Source organism: Hyperolius riggenbachi, chromosome 10 (genome assembly GCF_040937935.1).
Source record: "Hyperolius riggenbachi isolate aHypRig1 chromosome 10, aHypRig1.pri, whole genome shotgun sequence".
Classification (NCBI taxonomy): Eukaryota; Metazoa; Chordata; class Amphibia; order Anura; family Hyperoliidae; genus Hyperolius; species Hyperolius riggenbachi.
In genome coordinates, this window is record NC_090655.1 from 195,578,569 (window position 1) to 195,597,013 (window position 18,445).

The following is an 18,445-nucleotide window of genomic DNA, read 5'->3' on the forward strand; positions in this document are numbered from 1 at the left end:
AAAGTTTATCCTAAAATTAAATATTTTATTTTTCCACAAACCAAGAGGGGAGGGGGGGGGGGGGGGGGGGGCGAAGAAAAAAAAAATAAGGTGCATAAACCTCAATATTGTGTGGGTGGGCTTTTTTTTTTTTTAAATTACTGCACAGTGAAATAACTTTAGCTGACAAGTCATCTGAAATTTTTGTATTGATAACACTAGTAATTCTGCATTTATGAAGGTATCAGCAAGAGAAGAAAAAAAAAAAACTATTCCAGTGGTACACTGAGGGCAGATGTAACAGAAGGGGACACTATAGGCTTAAAAAAAAAAGTTAACTATGTCCTTGGTTTAGAATATGAATAGAAAGTGCTACCACAAATCACTAGCACTTTCGTGGGTCCCAGGCTATACACATGATAGATTCTTAGCAGAATCATTTACTATGTATACCTAGCTAAAAAAAACCTGTAGCCGCCCCGTACACAAAGAATGTCATCTCAGAGACAATCCATCATGTTCCCCCAGCCCTGCAGAAACTGTATGAGTCGCTCTGCTATAGTAGAACGCTGCATCGGTACAGCACTCTGCTCCTGAACTGTCACCCAAGAGATCTGAGTCCTCATGATTTTGACCGGGTTCACTCTGCTTCAAGAGCTTTTACTAAGCAGTTGGGATTTTAAAAGCTCTTGCTAATGTAATGCTGTGTGCTCTCACTTGAGCAATGTGAACTTATATAAAGCACCCATAGCATTGCATTAGCTTTACAAATCACTCGTGCAAAACAAACTTGCAGTGTGAACCAGGCCTTTCAGAATTCAGCAAGGTGAAACAATGTTATTACAGCCTGGAAAACAAGATCAAGTGATGGAAACGTTTAGCTCAGGCTTGCTTTAAAAAAAGAATACCCTATAGTGTGTCCAGCATGAAAACTGCTATAAACACAGCTATGGACACTGAAGTATTGCTCACACTGTAGAGCTGAGTTATGGGTGGACACAAGGGGGGGGGGAGGGGGGTATCGTATCACTTTCCATATCAGAAGTCATTTTACCATTTTGAACAGATTCTTCCTCCCAGAGTCTCACTTTTTTCATTGCAATTTTAAAATGAGAAATAGCAAATACATCCCAGTCTAATACATTAGAGTGAATTGATAAAATGGTTATTCTAACTACCAGAAATGCTCACACTGCATGTTTAGTGATTGGTTATTACCACACTGTTCAGTAATAGTTGACTAAGGGAAGATATGTGGAGGAGGGGCTACATAGCTCAAATTGTTAGAGATCTTGTAATGAATGAAAAGAAATAGTGGGAGAGCGTTACAATAGTATGGAAAAGCAACCATTTAACAGAACTGCTTCTGAGGACCAGTCAAAGACATGGAGGATGGGAGCTTGTACAGTTACTAAGATCAATTAAGCCATCCACTCTCCTATAGAATGGTCACAATTAGCATTTTAAAACTGCTTCAGTGCCACACAAGGTACCATGAAGCTGTATGAGATGCGGTAACAGTAAGACCACCACTAAAGCTGTAATGGAGTGCTAGTTTCCTTCTATTTACATCAGGACAAGCGAGAGATTATTGGTCCTTTTTGCTCTCCAGGGAGTTCTGTGTGTCGGCTGTCTCGTTTTCCTGCTGGGGCTCTTCTGAATGTTTACCAAGCTTTTTTGCCTTCTGGTAAAGTTCATTTAGATTGAACTCCCGAATTACATTTTCCTAAGAGAGAAGAAGAGGGGGAAAAAAAAAAAAAGGCCAGATGAATAATTGCACACACATGGATTATTTGGCCCATAGGTAACAGGGCAGATACAATTTAGTTATAGTAAGTCTCTGGCTATAACAAACTGTCCCCAGGCCCTGACCAATTCTGACTACGTAAACTACCTAGCCAGGTCTCTTAAAGATTATTATAAGGAATTCTGCTGTATCAAATTTTAACTTCTATTGAGTCAATGCCAGACAAAAAGATAAAGCCTCATTTTACTCGACTATAAGTTAGAAATTTAGGACTAATTTCACTAAGTATAGAGGTCGACTTATACACGAGTCACAAGCAACACAGCACACTGAGTAATGTCTGTACTATTACTGACATTCCCATTTTCCGCAATTTGCCTTGTGGTAAGTGACACTTTCATGATAAAGGAAATGCCAAGAAAGAACAGATCTGAAAGTTGTGGCCACAACAATCATCAAGGAAAGAATCAGCGAAATACTGGGCTGCAAGAAGGGGAGTGAACTATTGCTGTACTTGGGGACCTAGAGAAGTTAATGGTTGCACTTAAGGAACAGGAGGGGGTTAATGGCTGCAATACATAAGGCAGTGAAGTTTTTAACACCCTACTGGTCCCCAAGTGCAGCCATTAATTTTGCTGGGTAGAGTTATACTTTAATCAATAAAAAATTCCAGCTTAAGAGTAAAATATTGGAGTAGACTTCTATTAAAGTATATACAACAAACCTTTCAAACTATGTAGTCTATTCTATCCCATGCTAAACCAGTGTGCCATCAGCCCTACATCACTTTCTGTATGAGATTCCATTTTCAGAAATGCCATTCCCTACTTAGGAGGCCACACACACACACACACACGTTTCAGTGCAGTACATTCATCTGTGAGAATATCGGTTTGGTGGTTGGCAAGTTACTTGTAACAGAATAAGGCTGATTACCTGTGTGAAGGTCCAAGACACTGCTCGTCCCTTTTTATCTACTTGCGGTCGACGCATTACCTCTTTACCACCTTGAAATAGGATAAGAGTAGGCAGCTGCTTGGTCAGTGGTGATGTACTTACATTATACCTAAAAAGGTAATTAAATAGGGGGAAGAAGAAAAAACCTAAAGTTAAAGAAATTGGTCTTTTTTTTTTGGAATAAAAAAAAAAAGATTAAAAAAAAAAAAAAAAAAACCTAGCAGGGAGGTATGGCTTTAATTAGTGATGGTAGAGTGGGTAGCACTGACCACTTCCACCACATGGGGAAAGGTATGAGGTCCCAGCCACCTGCAGGGAGGATTAAGGCTCCTATCACACTACAGCCTTACGTTCCAACACAACTGAGAAAATAATCACAACCAAATTTATTGGTACATCAGTGGTGTGGTGCAGTGTTTTCCATTGGAATAACACATAGCTTGCTGTAAGTTTACAGGACAAAATGTGAATTTACAGTGGAAGCAATGCATACTTTTAAATGTATTGTGTGCATCACACTCCTAACCCTTCATCACTGTTGCGATCCTATTACTAAGCAAGTGTGAAAGGACCCCAAGAGATCAGCCTTCAGAAAAATCAGCAAGGAAGAGATGGACAGCCATTAACTCAGTTCAGCAGGTAATTTGTATTTTGCTTAAATTTTATATTGGAGAGGGAGCAAGGATAATGGATATTGGGGGATGGGGGGGGAATTCAGCTTTATGGAATGCACGGATTAACAGAAAACACATCAGTTTGCTACAATATCATGTGCATATAAAAACAGGAATTGCAGATATTCAGGAAGTTGGTAGACAGGGGTGTAAAGATTGATGTCAGATAATAGACATGAATAGGTGTTTAAAAATGATTAACATACAAGCAGCAAGGTAGCAACAACCCACTGAACTAACTTACTGCTAAATTTAATTCACCATCACGTAAGAATGGTTTGAAAGGATCGTAGTTTTGTTAAGACAGCATGGTTTCATATTAGACAGAATGAAACAAGTATTGTATATTGCAAAAAGTAAATTACCTTGTGCTGACATCAGGATATCGGCCTATGTCAACTTTCCCGAATTTTAGTCCAGCACAGTTGTACCTGCAAAGTATAAACATGATTTATAAGGCTGCAATGTGCAAATAGTAATTTCTAAAATGCAATGCCAGCAAAAGTATATCAGCCGACCCATTGGCTATAGTTGTGGCCTCCTAAAAACACAGTAATAACGTAGCGTGCTATAAAATAAAGATCCGATGGTTAGCAACAAGTGAATGACATCAGAGCATTTAGATTTGAACTACAGCATAACAGTCTGCCTAACAGATAGTGGAAGCATAACAATAAGGACCTAGAAGTACAAAATTTGCCACATGTCAGTACTTTGAATTGAGCAATTGTTAGTCATCATTTGGTAAGAATGACTAATACCAATTATAGTCCGGACAGATGTGCCAGGATGGATGAGTGTATATGAACGATAATCAGTGTCTATCATCATCGGGACACTTTCTATTCAAAAAAAGAAAAAAAAATTCCTGTCGGTTGTTTTAGGCTAAAGCGGTTAAGGGTGTGTACAGAGCTTTACTCCCTTCTGCCTTCTCTCATTCCAGTAGCCATTACATTCACTGCCATTCCCTGCCCTCAAATATTCAGGCTCAACTGCCTTATTTCTGTTCTCACAATTCTCCCAACCCCCCCCCCCCCCCCCAGTAAAAAGTTAGTGAAATTGATACATACTTCAAAGAAAGCTCAGCGTAAATGGGTGCAAAGGACTGACACTCAGAAGACCAGTTGGCAAAGAATTCCACCAACCATGTGACCCGAAAGTCAGACTGCATCTCCTCCTAGGAAAAAAAAAAAAAAAAAAAAATTATATACCTGCAGAATGTAAATGAAGGCAGGCAAGACAACTTCAGCTTCTCCCAAAAAAACAAACACCACACACACACACACACACACACACACACACACACACGTTTTTCACCTTCAGAATGATATGACTAGATACAATATAGCAGCTAGTTCCTAAATATAGGATTGTATTGAAACTCCAAGAACTTTTTTTCAAAGGACAAAGTTTTTCTTCAATAAAGATGCGATAGGACATATCCTAATAAGGGAAGCATTGCCTTAACTGTAGCCAGGAGAAAATCCACCAGCCTGTTACAATTACAAACTGAAGGGGTGTCCTCTGTCCTGTCACCTGAACAAATTAGTTCCCGTAACCTCTTTTTTGGTACTTACAAGACTGCAGCTGTAATTTCACCTCAAATTTTTTTTTCTTTTTCTAAAGACCATTGTCCACCATGCAACAGATTACAAATTCAATAAAAAAAATAAAAAAAGCCATTTTTCCAATTCATCAGGTAGGAACAGTAAACCAGCAATAGATGTACTGTATTAGCTTTATACTACACCGAATAGCAGCAGCATGACCACTATAGGATCAGATCTAATGGAGAAAGCAAGTATGTGGGAAAACAAAACAAACTAAAGCCATAGTACAGAGTATGATATTCACTACAAGTAAATGTAATACTAAGAAATGTTTCAAAAACACATTTACCTCTATTGTTTTGTCATTGAAGTACTTGATATGCTCTGGACCAATATAGAGAGGAGGTTTACAGGTCATGAGGAACACTGAAAAAGAAAAAAAATAATAATATTACAAGATGCAGGCAAAAGATCCAAAAGGATGTTTATTCCTGCTTGTTTTTGTCCGGTACACAACACTTACCCAGGCACAGTGTGACATAGAGAAGTCCCATGCGCAGGTCCAAGCGGAAAAACAAGATTGTATTGGCAACTTTACTGAACATAAAGATATTTCCGACATGCTGTTCAATTGTAACTGAAACAAAAGAAAAAAAAAAAAAAAAAGCTTAGGGGGTTACAAAATGTCTATTGAAACCTTGTTTAAATTACACTTCAAAAACCTACATGCTGTAAAATGTAAATACTGCCCATTTATGGCAGTTACAGTATCTTGTGGGATAATGTTAAGACTCAGTGAATAATTTTTACCTCAGAGGCAGAGAATTACAGTAACTGTCTAGCCACATCTACTGGACTGTTCCAAGTGACACCAGAAACCCACATAAGTCTATCTCCTAGCAGCCATTCCGAGTAAAAAAAACTGGCTACAGTGTTTTGTAGGAGTGGGGCTAACAAAACCTATATTCCCCAGGGTAGTCTCCATAACAGCAGCCTAGTGAGATATTATCCCTCCATTCACTGCTGGACAGGATTAGGTTAACATTTTACATAATCAAATGCATAGCAGGCATAAAGAGCACAGGACATGTACTCACATTCAGTTTACTTCCTGTCCACAGACAGACAGGTAGCATATGACTCCATGCCAGGATGCTTGGCCAAGGCTGAGAGTCCCTCCAGTATATGGATCCGGCCAGAAGAAAAAATCAACACAGGTAGGGTTGCCGCAATATACCGGTATGACACGGTTTGAGTGTGCATGGTAATCACACCATGCACAATCTCGTTTTACCGGTTTTCGGGGGCAGGCAACGTAGCGGCAGTGTTCTCCCCAGGCTCTTTTAGCCGGGTGCTCCACCCGGCTAGATTTGGTGACCACCCGGCTGTCATCGGCTCACCCCCTCACCTCCTCCTATGCTGTAAGCACAGTTGCCCTGCATTTTCATCTGGCCCCACCCGGCTACTTTTTCATGCCACCCGCCTGGAAAAAAATTCTGGGGAGAACACTGAGCGGTGTGGATAAATAAATAAAGACTTGCCGGCAGGTCCTGCACGATGTACTGGCTTCATTCTACTTCCTGTTCTTGCGTCCCATTCCCCTGAAACAGTGCTCCCTGGGCACTGTTACAAGGAAATGGAACACAAGAACTGGAAGTAGACTGAAGCCAGTACAGCATGCCAGACAGAGTTTTTGTACCCCCCCCCCCCCCCTTCCCGGAGTTGCATCCTTCTTGGCTGTCTATACTGCAGGCACCTATCCTGGCTACCTATGCTGTGGCTACCTACTACTGGCTGCCTTTGCTGTGACCACCTACTACTAGCTACCTATGCTGCGGCCACCTACTACACCTATCCCTGGCTACCTATGATGCAACCACCTACTACTGGCTACACCTAGGTGCATAAAACATGGTATATTTTAGCATAATTTGTCATCTTTGTCATTACTGAATGAAAGTTCCTGTCTTGTGCCATTGTCTGTTACGCATTTGACTATGTAAAATTTTAACCTAATGCTTTCCAGTAGTTAGTGAAGGGATCACCAGCAGTTAGTAAAGGGATCATCTCCGATAAGCAACTTATGTTTATTGCGGCACAGCTGGCTGATTGTTACTTATTCAAACTACTCAATTACAACATCTGCTGCTTGTCTAACACTGTGGATTCTATTAAAGAGAACCCGAGGTGGGTTCTAAGAATCCTAATAGCGCACAGAGGCTGGGTCTGCATATAATACTGAGCCTCTGTTGCTATACTGCTTCCCCCCAGCCCCCCTCTGCTATGCCCCCATAAATCATACGCTGTGCTAGCGACACGCAGCGTGTCGCAGCAGGCTGTTTACATCTGTACTTGTCCTCGCTGCTCCCCCAACTCCTCTAAGTCGCTTCTCCCCACCCTTTCCCTCCAATCAGCGGGGAGGGAAGGGACGCAGGCAGGGAGCGGCGACTTAGGAGGCAGGGGAGCGGCGAGACTGGCAAGTACAGATGTAAACCGCCTGCTGGCGACACGCTGCGTATTGCTAGCACGGTGTATGATTTATGGGGGCATAGCTGAGAGCGGGGGGGGGGGGGGGGAAGCAGTATAGCAACAGAGGCTCAGTATCATATGCAGACCCAGCCTCCGTATCCTGATAGCATTCTTAGAACCCACCTCAGGTTCTCTTCAACACTTCAATGCCTGCATGTACAAGTGTAAGCCAGCCAAAAAAAAAAAAAATCCAAGGCAGAGACTCTCTCTAGGTATTTGACCCAGTGTCTGTACTGCCAAGTAGAACTAAGGGACTCGTGCATAGGTTTTTTCCCCCCTCAGTACACAAGCACATTTGTTCTGCTAGGCATGAGTAGACCTTACTCACGCATGCCCAAAACAGACTCATCCAGTCACACTAAAGAATCAAGGGACCCAGTGCAAAAACCAGTGGGGTACAAAAAAAAAAAAAATATATCGGAAACCTATGGACTTTGTTTTTTCTTTTTTAATTTAAAGTGGTCTAACACCCAGCATTTCAACTTTGCTTTAAAAGATTGCTTACAGCTTATAAACTATTATGCCAGATTTTTTTTTTAGCAGAAATTCACTGAATGGATTAAACATGACATTTTAGTGCTGCATTTAGCTAGAAATGCTCCTTGTGCTTGCTTGTTTAGTTACAAATGTATCTATCTACAATGTAACAAACAAACACTGCTCTGAGAGAACAAAGAGGGCTTCCCCGGCAGGCTTTTCAAAGGTCTATTTGTATTCCAAATAAAGATACATTTTGTAACTACAGATAAGAATGGATGCGGATTCCTAGTTAAATCCAACACTAAAATGTCATGTTTAACCCATTCAGTGAATTTCTGCTTAAAAAAAAAATCTGGCATAATAGTTTGTAAGCTGTAAGCAATCTTTTAAAGCAAAGTTGTAATGCTGGGTGTTAAACCGCTTTAAGTTAAAAACTTTGTTTTGATTCTACAGGTGCACTAAAGTGGCAATAATACAGGACTGAGGAGTTGGATGATTTGTGTACCAACTCCACAGTTTGGGAAACCACCAACTCTAGGTACCCAAACGTTGCTCCGACTCAGACTCCACAGCCATTTAGCAATCCTCACAATGGCAATCTATGACCCATGCAAGGAGTTCCAAATCTTTCCACCCAATTAAACACAAAGCCAAGCCAAGTTTCCTGGATCCACCACGTCTACACCAGCCGGCCCAGAAGCTTCTGTGTGTGCAGTGGCCCACTGGAGGTCATGGAAAACGCTGAGTGCTCCAATCAAGTGTGCTGTTAAATATACTTACTGCTTCGCCTGTTCTTCATCATGACAATTGCACTGAGGAACATCAAAATCTCCACTTCTCTCTGTAGATGAAAAGAATTGTGCAGCTATTACCCAACCTCATGAGGGCTCTGGTGGAGTAAAAGTAAGGAAGCACTCATGCATGAAAAAATAAAGATGTGCATGAGCGCTTACTTACCAGGCATGCGAGGTTTGGAAAGTCATGCCTACTTGTTCACAGCTCTATGAACTTCCTGGATGCTTCAGGGGAAAGAGGGGAGAAGAGGGGGAAAAAAAAAAAAGGGACCAGAGAAACAGAGCAACAAAGGACAGGGTCACAGGACATGGGGGAGCAAGCACTGGGCCATGGAGAACACAGAAACATTTGAGAGGAGAATCACAGGACCAGGGGAGCTCAGAACACAGGAGCGCACAGGACAGAGATACTCTACATATTCTAGGAGCACAGTAGGAGCAACCAATAGAAACCTGGGAAGCTATATTGAGGAGGAAGGTGGGGAAACCACCAAACACCAGGAGGGGACACTAGACCACCAGGAGAGACTATAACGGAGGGACCACTAGATTGGCAAGTAATGCGGTATAAGGGAGGGGGCCCAATAGACTGCCATTGATCACTGTATGGGAAAAATGTTTTCTCATGCCACCCTGCTGGCAAGAATATCTGGGGAGAACACCAAAATAGGATCATGAAAAAACAACAAATAGTCTGAAGGCACCAAAACTAACCATTAATAAACCACCATTAAACCAGTTATCAGAGCATGCTATGAAGGATCTAACAGTGGGTACACACCATGCAATTTTCACTTCAGATCAGATATCAATCATATATTGAAGAAACCTAGCATATACACGTGCATATTTTTTTTTCAAATGGCTATCAGATTTCCATTCATTTTTCTGAATGGATATCAATCCAAAATGCATTAAAAGTACACCAGGTCCCCCATTCTCCAGAGGTACTGCTCCTACTAAACCTTAATTAACAATACATTTTAGGAATTCGTTAGAATGTAACTAACAGGATCACTGTTTAAAATAACAAAAATGACATTTAGGTTATTTTGGAAAGATAGGTGCTATTAGGCCTACAAAGATAAATAAACAATCCTTTCTTTAAAAATTTATGGTTTAAAATTGATTTAAACATTTTTTTTCTTGAAATTTGCACTATTTGCATATTTACGCGCTATTTACGTGGTTTTTATGCGTTTACTAGGCGTTTTCTGCGCGTTTAGCGATTTTTGCGCGTTATCGCGCGTTTAAGTGGCGTTTGACGCCGTTTTTTACGCGCTCACGCGTTATTATGCGTAAAACCTCATTGGGTTGCACTCATGTGTATTTTTATGCGTATTCTTGCGTGTAGAGATGCACATATTTAACCTTTTAAGAACTAAATAGCAACAAGTATACTAAACTCAGCAATCATCTTAAGAGATACTAGCCATTGATTTATAAGGGAAAGTTATTATACACTGTTTATGTATAACTGAAACTGAATGTATATTTGAAAAATCAACAGTATATTTCTCATTGGACTGCTGTAATGTAAAAAGTAAGTTTATTTTTATATTGTTTTAATATGTCTTGGCATATTGTTAAAATTCTTTGGAAATTCCAATAAAAAATATTGAAAAAGAAAAGTACACCAGGTGGAACAGCCACCAGCATTTTGATAGATAATATTCAGCAGGTCTGATATTTTCTCGATCAGAAATTTGCATGGTGTATAGTCACCCAGGTGCACAGCATGCAATTTGATCCGTGATTGATTAGTTACCGATCACACCTGTACAAAATCAATGAAAAACCTTATCAGACCCGTTGTAAAATTATTGAGTCGACCAAAAATTGTATGGTGTGTACCAGACATGATCCTGTATGGCAGCAGGTCACCTTCCAGCATAGGATGCAGCAAACCTGAATAACTGGCTAGGGCCCAAAGAGAAGGAGTCCCTCCTCTCCCCCCTCACCTTCCCTGCAGCACACTCACCCAGTCAAAGTCACAGGGGTTGCCGTCCTCCCTCTGGCTGGGCAGCGCAGTGCACACCGGCGGGATCTTCCTTACAAGCAGGAAGGAGGCGGAGAGCAGCGCAGACAGCAAGTAGTACGGCTGAGAGATCCATCGCCACAATCCAGGCGCTGCATAGATAAGCGCTAACAGCGGAGCGATCACCGCCATGGTACCTGCAGCACTTTATTTCCAGCCAGGAATATGCCTAACGAATCGCCAAACAAGGTCAACAGCCAATCAGACGAATCACATTCCAAAGCCACGCCCCCTTACGCACGTTATCCTATGAACACCGCCTTAGGAAAGATGCGTAACGACTCAGCCAATCATGGCAAGCGCAGTTGGAACGTCACTACCCTCTTACCTTGTCGACCCAATCACCGTGGCCAAATCAGTAAGCGCAGAAGATAGGCGAGATGGCTGTTGTTTTGGAGTTTTACTCCGTCTCCCTTGTGCTATAATTAGCAAAATGTGAAGTGATGGAATAGGTGGGCGGGCCTTAAGCTAAGTTCTATTGCGCAAGAGTAACGCGGTTACGTTATGACGTTAAGGCTACGCTAACAATCTAGGGCATCCCGACACCATTGGTTGTGTATATTGGGGAATAAGGAACGTTCCCCGCAGCCGCAGTCCAACGAGCCAATCAAATGCAACTATAGCGAAAAGAGTTGGGCGTTACCTATGCGATCCCCTTGGTGAACGGCAGGAAAAAGGAAGTATGTGATTGGCTGGCTGGCTGTTCGTGTGGGATGATGGAGGGTTTCCCCTCTCTCTTCGTTCCCTCTGAGCCGCCAGCTTCCCTCCCCTCCGGTCCCCCGGGTGCCCCTGCGGTGGTAGCCGGCGGCTTTGGGCCGGGGAAGCCGCTGTCTGTGCCAGGTCTCCCAAACTCCTCGGTTCCACCGCTTCCTCCTCCCCCCTCCCTGGCTTCGGCTGTACCTGGAGGGGAAGATGCGACGAGGAGGTCGTCCAGCCCTTTCTATCTGCTGAGAGAACAGCCAGGTAAGTGCTGGAAAGGCTGCCGGTCATTATGTGTCATGAGCTGCTGAGGCTGCGGATAACCAGCAGAAGTGAAGCTATGAGCATGCCTTTGCTGCAGCTGACAGAAGCATTGTCTGACACAGACAGGTCTGTCATGCAAAACAATGTGTGATCACAAAGAATCGCACTTGACTATTAGGATGTTCAGCAAACTCGTTTGTGGGGACTGGCAGCACCTCTGCCCATTGATCTGACAGCATTGCATGAGGAGTGCTCCTAGCCTGTCATGTGTTGGCTGATGACATAATTTGTTTGTGATCAAAGACTGCTTGCCAGAGTTTTTCACCATGTTATGTTGGCAAATAATTTATGCTGCATGAAACAATCTTTGGAGGACAAGTCACCCCCACCCCTCATAATATATATACCCTATCTCTGGCAAGAGATCATGATGGCCATTCAGAGGGAAAACTTTGACACATAACCAACCAGGTTGGGGTGCTGGTGGAACCAGACTGGTTAATCACAGTCTCATGCTGCTCTTTTTGATTACTGGTGCAGTTGTCTCTGCTATTGATCAAGTGCAGTGATTGGCTCAATGATGGTGATGTGGTCCCGCCCATGAGACCATCGGCACCAGTTATCAAAAAGAGCAGCGGGCAGCTGTGATTGTCCGCTCTGGTGCCAAAACCCCATCTGATTTGTTGCGGCAGGTGCCACAGGTTGAATGAGGAAGGTAGTGAGTGTACCAGGAATGCTGCCCTCGAGATTTTGCCGGTTCCATTTCATGGTAGCCCCCTAGATTTTGCCGGTTCCATTTCATGGTAGGTCTGTTCTTGTGGCAAATAATTCGGCAATAGTCTAGGTGAGTAGAGGCAGGGTAGACCAACGGCTGCTTTCTGCTTATGGGATTTTGTTCACGTCCAGTAGTTTGTACCCAGCGGGAAGCACTAAAGTTGCACAACAGGACCTTCGGTCTCTTGGCACAGTGCTTTCTTGGGCGACAGCTTCTGCAACTTTACTAAACCTATCTGGTTGGTAGCGTGCATAGTTTATCCTGCTGGGTTCCCTATTTATTGCAAACTAGTTAACATGATCACATTGTTGTGAGAAGGATGCAAAAGGATGTAGAGTAACTTTATACATGAGATTTTCCATAATGTTGATCTGTGTACTTCTGGTATGCAGGCCACAGATGGGCTATACTATAGATTTTCTTTGCTGTCATTGAGGAATGGTAATGGAAATTGCCATATTTTATTGGATTCTGTTTGATGTTTTCAACTTGCATCATCTTTCAAATGATGGATTTTAAAGATATATATTTATTGTTTGTTTCTTAAAGGATACCAGAGCTGAAGTAAAATAAAAAAAATGTAAAAATGAGGGGAGCATGCATGTATAGGAAGCAGTCCTCATGCCCACTGCTCCCTCATTCTCCTCCTTCCACATTCATTCCCACCTAAATGCCCCCCGCAGCCTCTTCTGGGTCAGCCAGGTTGGGCAGTAAAGCATAGGTGCTGGCATGGCATCTTGTGTCCTTGATCGATACAAATGCTAATGCACATAGCCTCTGTAGTTCTGGCTGGAGCCAGAGGAACACACTGATTCTCTTAAAGGGAACCTAAACTGAGAAGGCTATGGATTTTTCCTTTTAAACAATACCAGTTGCCTGGCAGTCCTGCTGATCTCTGAGGGCCCTTTTCCACTAGCAATCACAATCACAAATCACAAACGCCAGCGATTGCGATTGCGATTTTTCATTTATTCTGTTATGCGATTTGTGATTTTCATTTGCATTGCATTATCATTGTAAAAATCGCTCCAGCAAGCGATTGCGATTTGTGATTAGCGATTTCCAAATCGAATCCCTGTAGTGGAAAATACTTCTCGTGATTTCTATGATAAAGTAACAACTCTAGCGATTTAAAAATCACTAGCGATTTGCGATTTTGCGATTCAGCAATCACAATCGCTCTAGTGGAAAAGGGCCCTAAGGCTGTAGTAGCGGCCAAATCACACACCTGAAACAAGCATGCAGCTAATCCAGTCCAGTGTTCTCCCCAGAATTTTTTTCCAGCCGGGTGGCATGAAATAGTAGCCGGGTGGCATGAAATAGTAGCCGGGTGGGGCGAGTTGAAAATGCAGGGCAACTGTGCTTACAGCATAGGAGGAGGTAAGGATGTGAGCTGATGACAGCCGGGTGGTCACCAAATCTAGCCGGGTGGAGCACCCGGCTAAAAGAGCCTGGGGAGAACACTGCAGTCTGACTTCAGTCCGAGCACCTGATCTGCATGCTTGTTGAGGGGCTGTGGCTGGAAGTATTAGAGACACAGGAGCAGTAGGAGAGTCAGGCAACTGGTATTACTTTTAAAAGGAAAAATCCATATCCTTCTCAGTTTAGGTTCTCTTTAAGCCTCGTACACCCATATGAGGCATGTTGCCAGAGAGGACTGAGGTTGATCCAGATGAGTGATGTTTATGCACCTTTTATATTTTACAATGTTATGGTCTTTCTCATCCACATTCACTCTGAGAATGTGGGCAGGGAGCTGGATATACTGAAATTGTTACCAATTGTGAGCACTGATTCAGGTAAGGTAAGCTGCTCTAAGAGCAAAACTGAAAGGTGACCATCCACAATCCACTAGCAATGCAGTCTGGCAAATGATCAATTACTCCTTAATGGCACAGTAGTAATTGTTTTACCAATATGAACACTTGCAATGAAAGTGATAAAATAGAATTCATTTGGTCAGTTTTCATGCTGCATACATTTGCATATAATATTTGCATAATCCTGCATCAACTCATAATTACTGTATATATGCAAGAGCTGAGTTTTTGAGACCAAAAAGGGTGGGCTTATACTCAAGTTATTACTAGATAATGACACGCTCCCCAGCCCGGCCACACCAGAATTGCTCCAGTTTTCCTTATCTGTCTTTATGTCACCTGTATTTCCTAGCCTCGGCTTGTACTCAAATCAATAAAAAAAAAAATTGGGGAGGGAGGTGGTTAAAAGTGTGAGGGTAGGCCTCTACACGAGTACATCCAGTGTATCTCATTGACCTTCTCTTGAAATGAATCTCTGTGTTGCAGCTGTGTGGTTGAGCTTGTGCTTGTTTGATTTTCTTGACATCTGCCTTTTTCCTTCTTATTTTCAGGACTTTCGGACCTCACAGGCAGTGTCAACCTCATACTGCATTATAATCTGGAACATTCATTCAGCAAATTCTGTGGTAAAAAAGTGAAAGAAAAGCTCAGCAACTTTCTACCAGACCTTCCAGGTGAGATGAGAAAACGTTAGTGTGGTATATGCTATGAGTAATTTATACTATGGACAAATGTATTACTTTCTACAGAGTTGTTTGATCTTTTAGTTTGTTTTTTTTAACATCGATTGCAGTTTAGTGTATTGTGGGGATTGCTACTGTTCTTCATGTTAAGGTACCCCTACACTAAGGGCTCGTTTACACTATGAGCGTTTGCGGGGGTTTTTAAGCGCTGGTGATTTTAGAAATCACCCCAAAAACGCTTGTGCAATGATTCCTTATGACAGTGTTCACATGAGCGCGTTTCGATTTTACTAAAATCGAAAACGTGCTACATGTACATTTTTCTGAGCGCTTTGGCTCAATGGAAAGTATAGGGAAATCGCAAAGTGCTTGAAGAAGCGCTTTGTATAGCGATTTCCCCAGCGCTTCTATGAATATATACATTGTATTTATTCATTTCCGGGTTAAAGAGTTTACTTCTTGGCTGACGTCAGAAAGTGAAAAAAAATTGCTAAACAAAAGCGCTTTTCTAAGCGCAAATCGCTGGGCAAAGCTCATCAAAAATCACAGCATAAATCGTTCAGCTCTTGAGATAGCGCTGGCGATTTATAATGTGAACAAGGCCTAAAGGTGTGTACACATGTGTGAGGAATGTTGCCCGCACCAGTTGGGACTCAGTACCTCAAGTGACCATTTGGGCCAAGTGCCATGCAAACAAGTCGCGAGTCTCTTGCTATGGAGAGCGGAGCAGTGTATGATGCAGCAGCTTCCAGCAGGAGGAATAAGGAAAAGAACAATGCACTCGGCAGAGAAAATCCTGCACTTTGTCAAGTCTGCACGTTAGACTTTTAGCAGGCTGCCTTGGCCAAAAACCCGCTAGCATGTGTATGAGGCTTAAAGATAGTGAAAATAAACTGATGAGATAAACAATTGTCTCTTTCCTGCTCTCAGAAGCCATTTCTTTTAGCCAGGAAATTGTTTTATGGCTGTAACGCTTTATCAGTGAGGTTTAGGGACATTTCATACCTGACACGATGCGCCAGAAGCATCATATCTTAAGTGAAAGCAACAGCGCAGGTGTGCCGTTTACACAAGCTATATGTAAACACAGGGGTTTAACCCTGTATGTGCTTCCATGAAACCAGGAAATAAGTACACTGAAGCTTCTCTGAGGAGCTCTGTAAGCTGTAACAAATGTTTTTCATGTTTTTCTGTAAAGATTATTACACTTGCTTATCTTTTAGAGCAGAGAGATCCTGGGTTTAGGTCCGCTTTAAAATCTACCTCGGGATGCTGACATATTTTTGCTTTTGCATATGCAAGAGAACAAATAGTGTACTGATTTATTTATTTTTTTTAAGTCGTAACTAGCTGCATATAGAAAATCATTTTTGGAACTTTAAATTACAAGATGGTTCTTGTCAAAAAATATATTTGACAGAACGTCCCTGGGACAGCACCCCTCCTATGAGACTTGTCTCCCTCCCACTTCTGGACAGGAAGCTATTAATAAAATAAATTTGCATAATGGACAGCAGACATAAATACAAGCCACTCACAGCTGTTCTCCAGTTGTTTTTCCTGTCCCGGACGGAGGCGGTGGGGAGGTCTCTATGCTCCCATGTCAGGTGCAGCGGTGGAGCAGGCAAATCGGGCTGAGCAGGGGACTCAGTGTGCCGCGCGTCCAGCGTATGGGAGGCTTCTCCACGGAATCCGGAAGATTTATGGACGGCAGAGCGCTTTCCGGAAGTTCCGGTGGAGGCGCAGTGACGTCATGCGCAGGCGTCCCGCATGACGGAGATCACGTGACCGGGCTGAGTGCAGGACGCGGCGGTGATTGGAGGAGCTGATGCGGAGAAGTGCGGACCAGCTGAGAATCATCAAGGAGGAGGAGCTGGAGGTGAGGGTAGGGTTTTTAAGCCCAAAAATTGTTTTATGGTCTCAATGCTGCTGGTGACCATGGAGGACGCCGCAGGCCTTTCTAATCTGCACTCTGCAGAGTCTGGCCCTGAACCCTCTCTGGTGAGCAAATGTATGGTCTTTTGCGGACACTGCTGTTAGTTTACACTGAGGGGACTGATGACTTTTTTTCTGTTTGATATTTTTCAGCCCAAACCTGCTAAATCTGACAAGAGTGATAAAGATAAAGACAAGTCATCTTCTCAGTCCACTCAGAGTAGACATGCATCAACCTCCAAAGAAAGACGATGTGTTATGTGTAGTAACCGTATATCTTCATCAGCTCCTACCTCCAGGAAATTATGTCAATATTGTACCGACAAAATTGTTAAAGACGAATCGCCAGTTGTTTTCAAGGATTTAATGGGGTGAATGCGTTCAGAGATGTCTTCTGCTATAAAGGATATAAAAGACTCAGCTATAGCCTCTACTTCTGCTGCTGCTGCTGCTGCTGCTGTTGCTTCTGCTTCAACTTCTGCTTCAGTGCCTCAGGATAGCGATGTTCAGATTCAGGGGCCCCCCTCTATTACTGATATCTCTGTGCGGGCAGTTCCAGCTCCTCCCCTCAGCTCAAAAAGAAAAAGGGGTGAGGAGTCAGAAGGATCGGAAATTTCTGAGGAGGAGGGAGAAATCTCCTCCTTTGAAGAAATATCCGCTGAGGATACTGTGGATAGATCTGATACGCATCAGAAATTTGCTTTTTCACCAGAACTTATGAAAGAATTATTGTCTGATATGCATATTGCCATGGGAATCACTATTGAAAAGAAACCTTTGACGCCCTTGGATCAAATGTACGAGAGCTTGTCAGACCCCCAGACTTGTTTCATCCCAGTCCATTCCTCTTTAAAAGATATACTTCAATAATAAAAACAAAAACAAAAGACCGAGAGCCCAAATTGTGCAATATCTTCAAACAGTTGGATTATAGATTAGTAAAAGTTATACTCACAAACATAGGTTGCCCCTAGGCAACCACTCCATATGCCAGTGGGGAGAATTAGTACCTGACCCCACTCAGGTATAAGATGTCGCTCTCTGTAGACAGAAATCAGGAAGAAATCCTTGCCACCATAGGTGGATCACTTGTTATTAGGATACAGACCAGAGGCGCCAAAAGAGTAAAAATGTAACAATATTTAAAAATGGGGGGAGATTAATAGTCACGACTCACCACCCATAGAACCAAGAACCAGCATAGGACTCAGTGTTCAGACGAACAAAACAATTTATTGGTACTCCTAGGTGCTACGCGTTTCACGGGACAATCCCGCTTCCTCAGGCAATCAAACAGGAGTGCAAGCTATCCGGGGTCTGGTAAGCTCTCAGCGCTTACCAGACCCCGGATAGCTTGCACTCCTGTTTGATTGCCTGAGGAAGCGGGATTGTCCCGTGAAACGCGTAGCACCTAGGAGTACCAATAAATTGTTTTGTTCGTCTGAACACTGAGTCCTATGCTGGTTCTTGGTTCTATGGGTGGTGAGTCGTGACTATTAATCTCCCCCCATTTTTAAATAT

The 18,445-nt window shown here is 42.7% G+C and overlaps 2 protein-coding genes across 2 annotated transcripts in view; one reads left to right on the top strand and one right to left on the bottom strand.

Annotated features, from left to right (window-relative positions):
• TMX2 (thioredoxin related transmembrane protein 2) lies at positions 1 to 11,698 on the bottom strand. Its single transcript, XM_068255546.1, has 8 exons — positions 10,692 to 11,698; positions 8,697 to 8,757; positions 5,431 to 5,544; positions 5,257 to 5,333; positions 4,428 to 4,534; positions 3,723 to 3,788; positions 2,663 to 2,792; positions 1 to 1,705 (listed from the first exon to the last, which is right to left on the bottom strand). Exons 1-8 carry the CDS (start codon positions 10,878 to 10,880, stop codon positions 1,568 to 1,570), a joined length of 882 nt encoding a protein of 293 aa, XP_068111647.1. The 5' UTR covers positions 10,881 to 11,698; the 3' UTR covers positions 1 to 1,567.
• Positions 11,118 to 18,445, top strand: part of MED19 (mediator complex subunit 19) — a 17,952-nt gene continuing 10,624 nt past the window's right edge. The window contains exons 1-2 of the mRNA XM_068255547.1: positions 11,118 to 11,711; positions 14,858 to 14,980. Of these exons, the coding sequence (XP_068111648.1) occupies positions 11,462 to 11,711; positions 14,858 to 14,980 (373 nt within the window). The 5' untranslated portion in view covers positions 11,118 to 11,461. The remainder of the gene's footprint in view (positions 11,712 to 14,857; positions 14,981 to 18,445) is intronic.

What these genes read in the sequence shown, in the direction of transcription:
- TMX2 (XM_068255546.1), bottom strand. Translation starts at nt 10,880, where the DNA reads ATGGCGGTGATCGCTCCGCTGTTAGCGCTTATCTATGCAGCGCCTGGA. An exon ending in ACCCCTGTGACTTTGACTGG is followed by an intron (nt 8,758 to 10,691) that starts GTGAGTGTGCTG and finishes TTTCATCTACAG; the next exon opens with AGAGAAGTGGAGATTTTGAT. An exon ending in TACGCTGAGCTTTCTTTGAA is followed by an intron (nt 3,789 to 4,427) that starts GTATGTATCAAT and finishes TATACTTTGCAG; the next exon opens with GTACAACTGTGCTGGACTAA.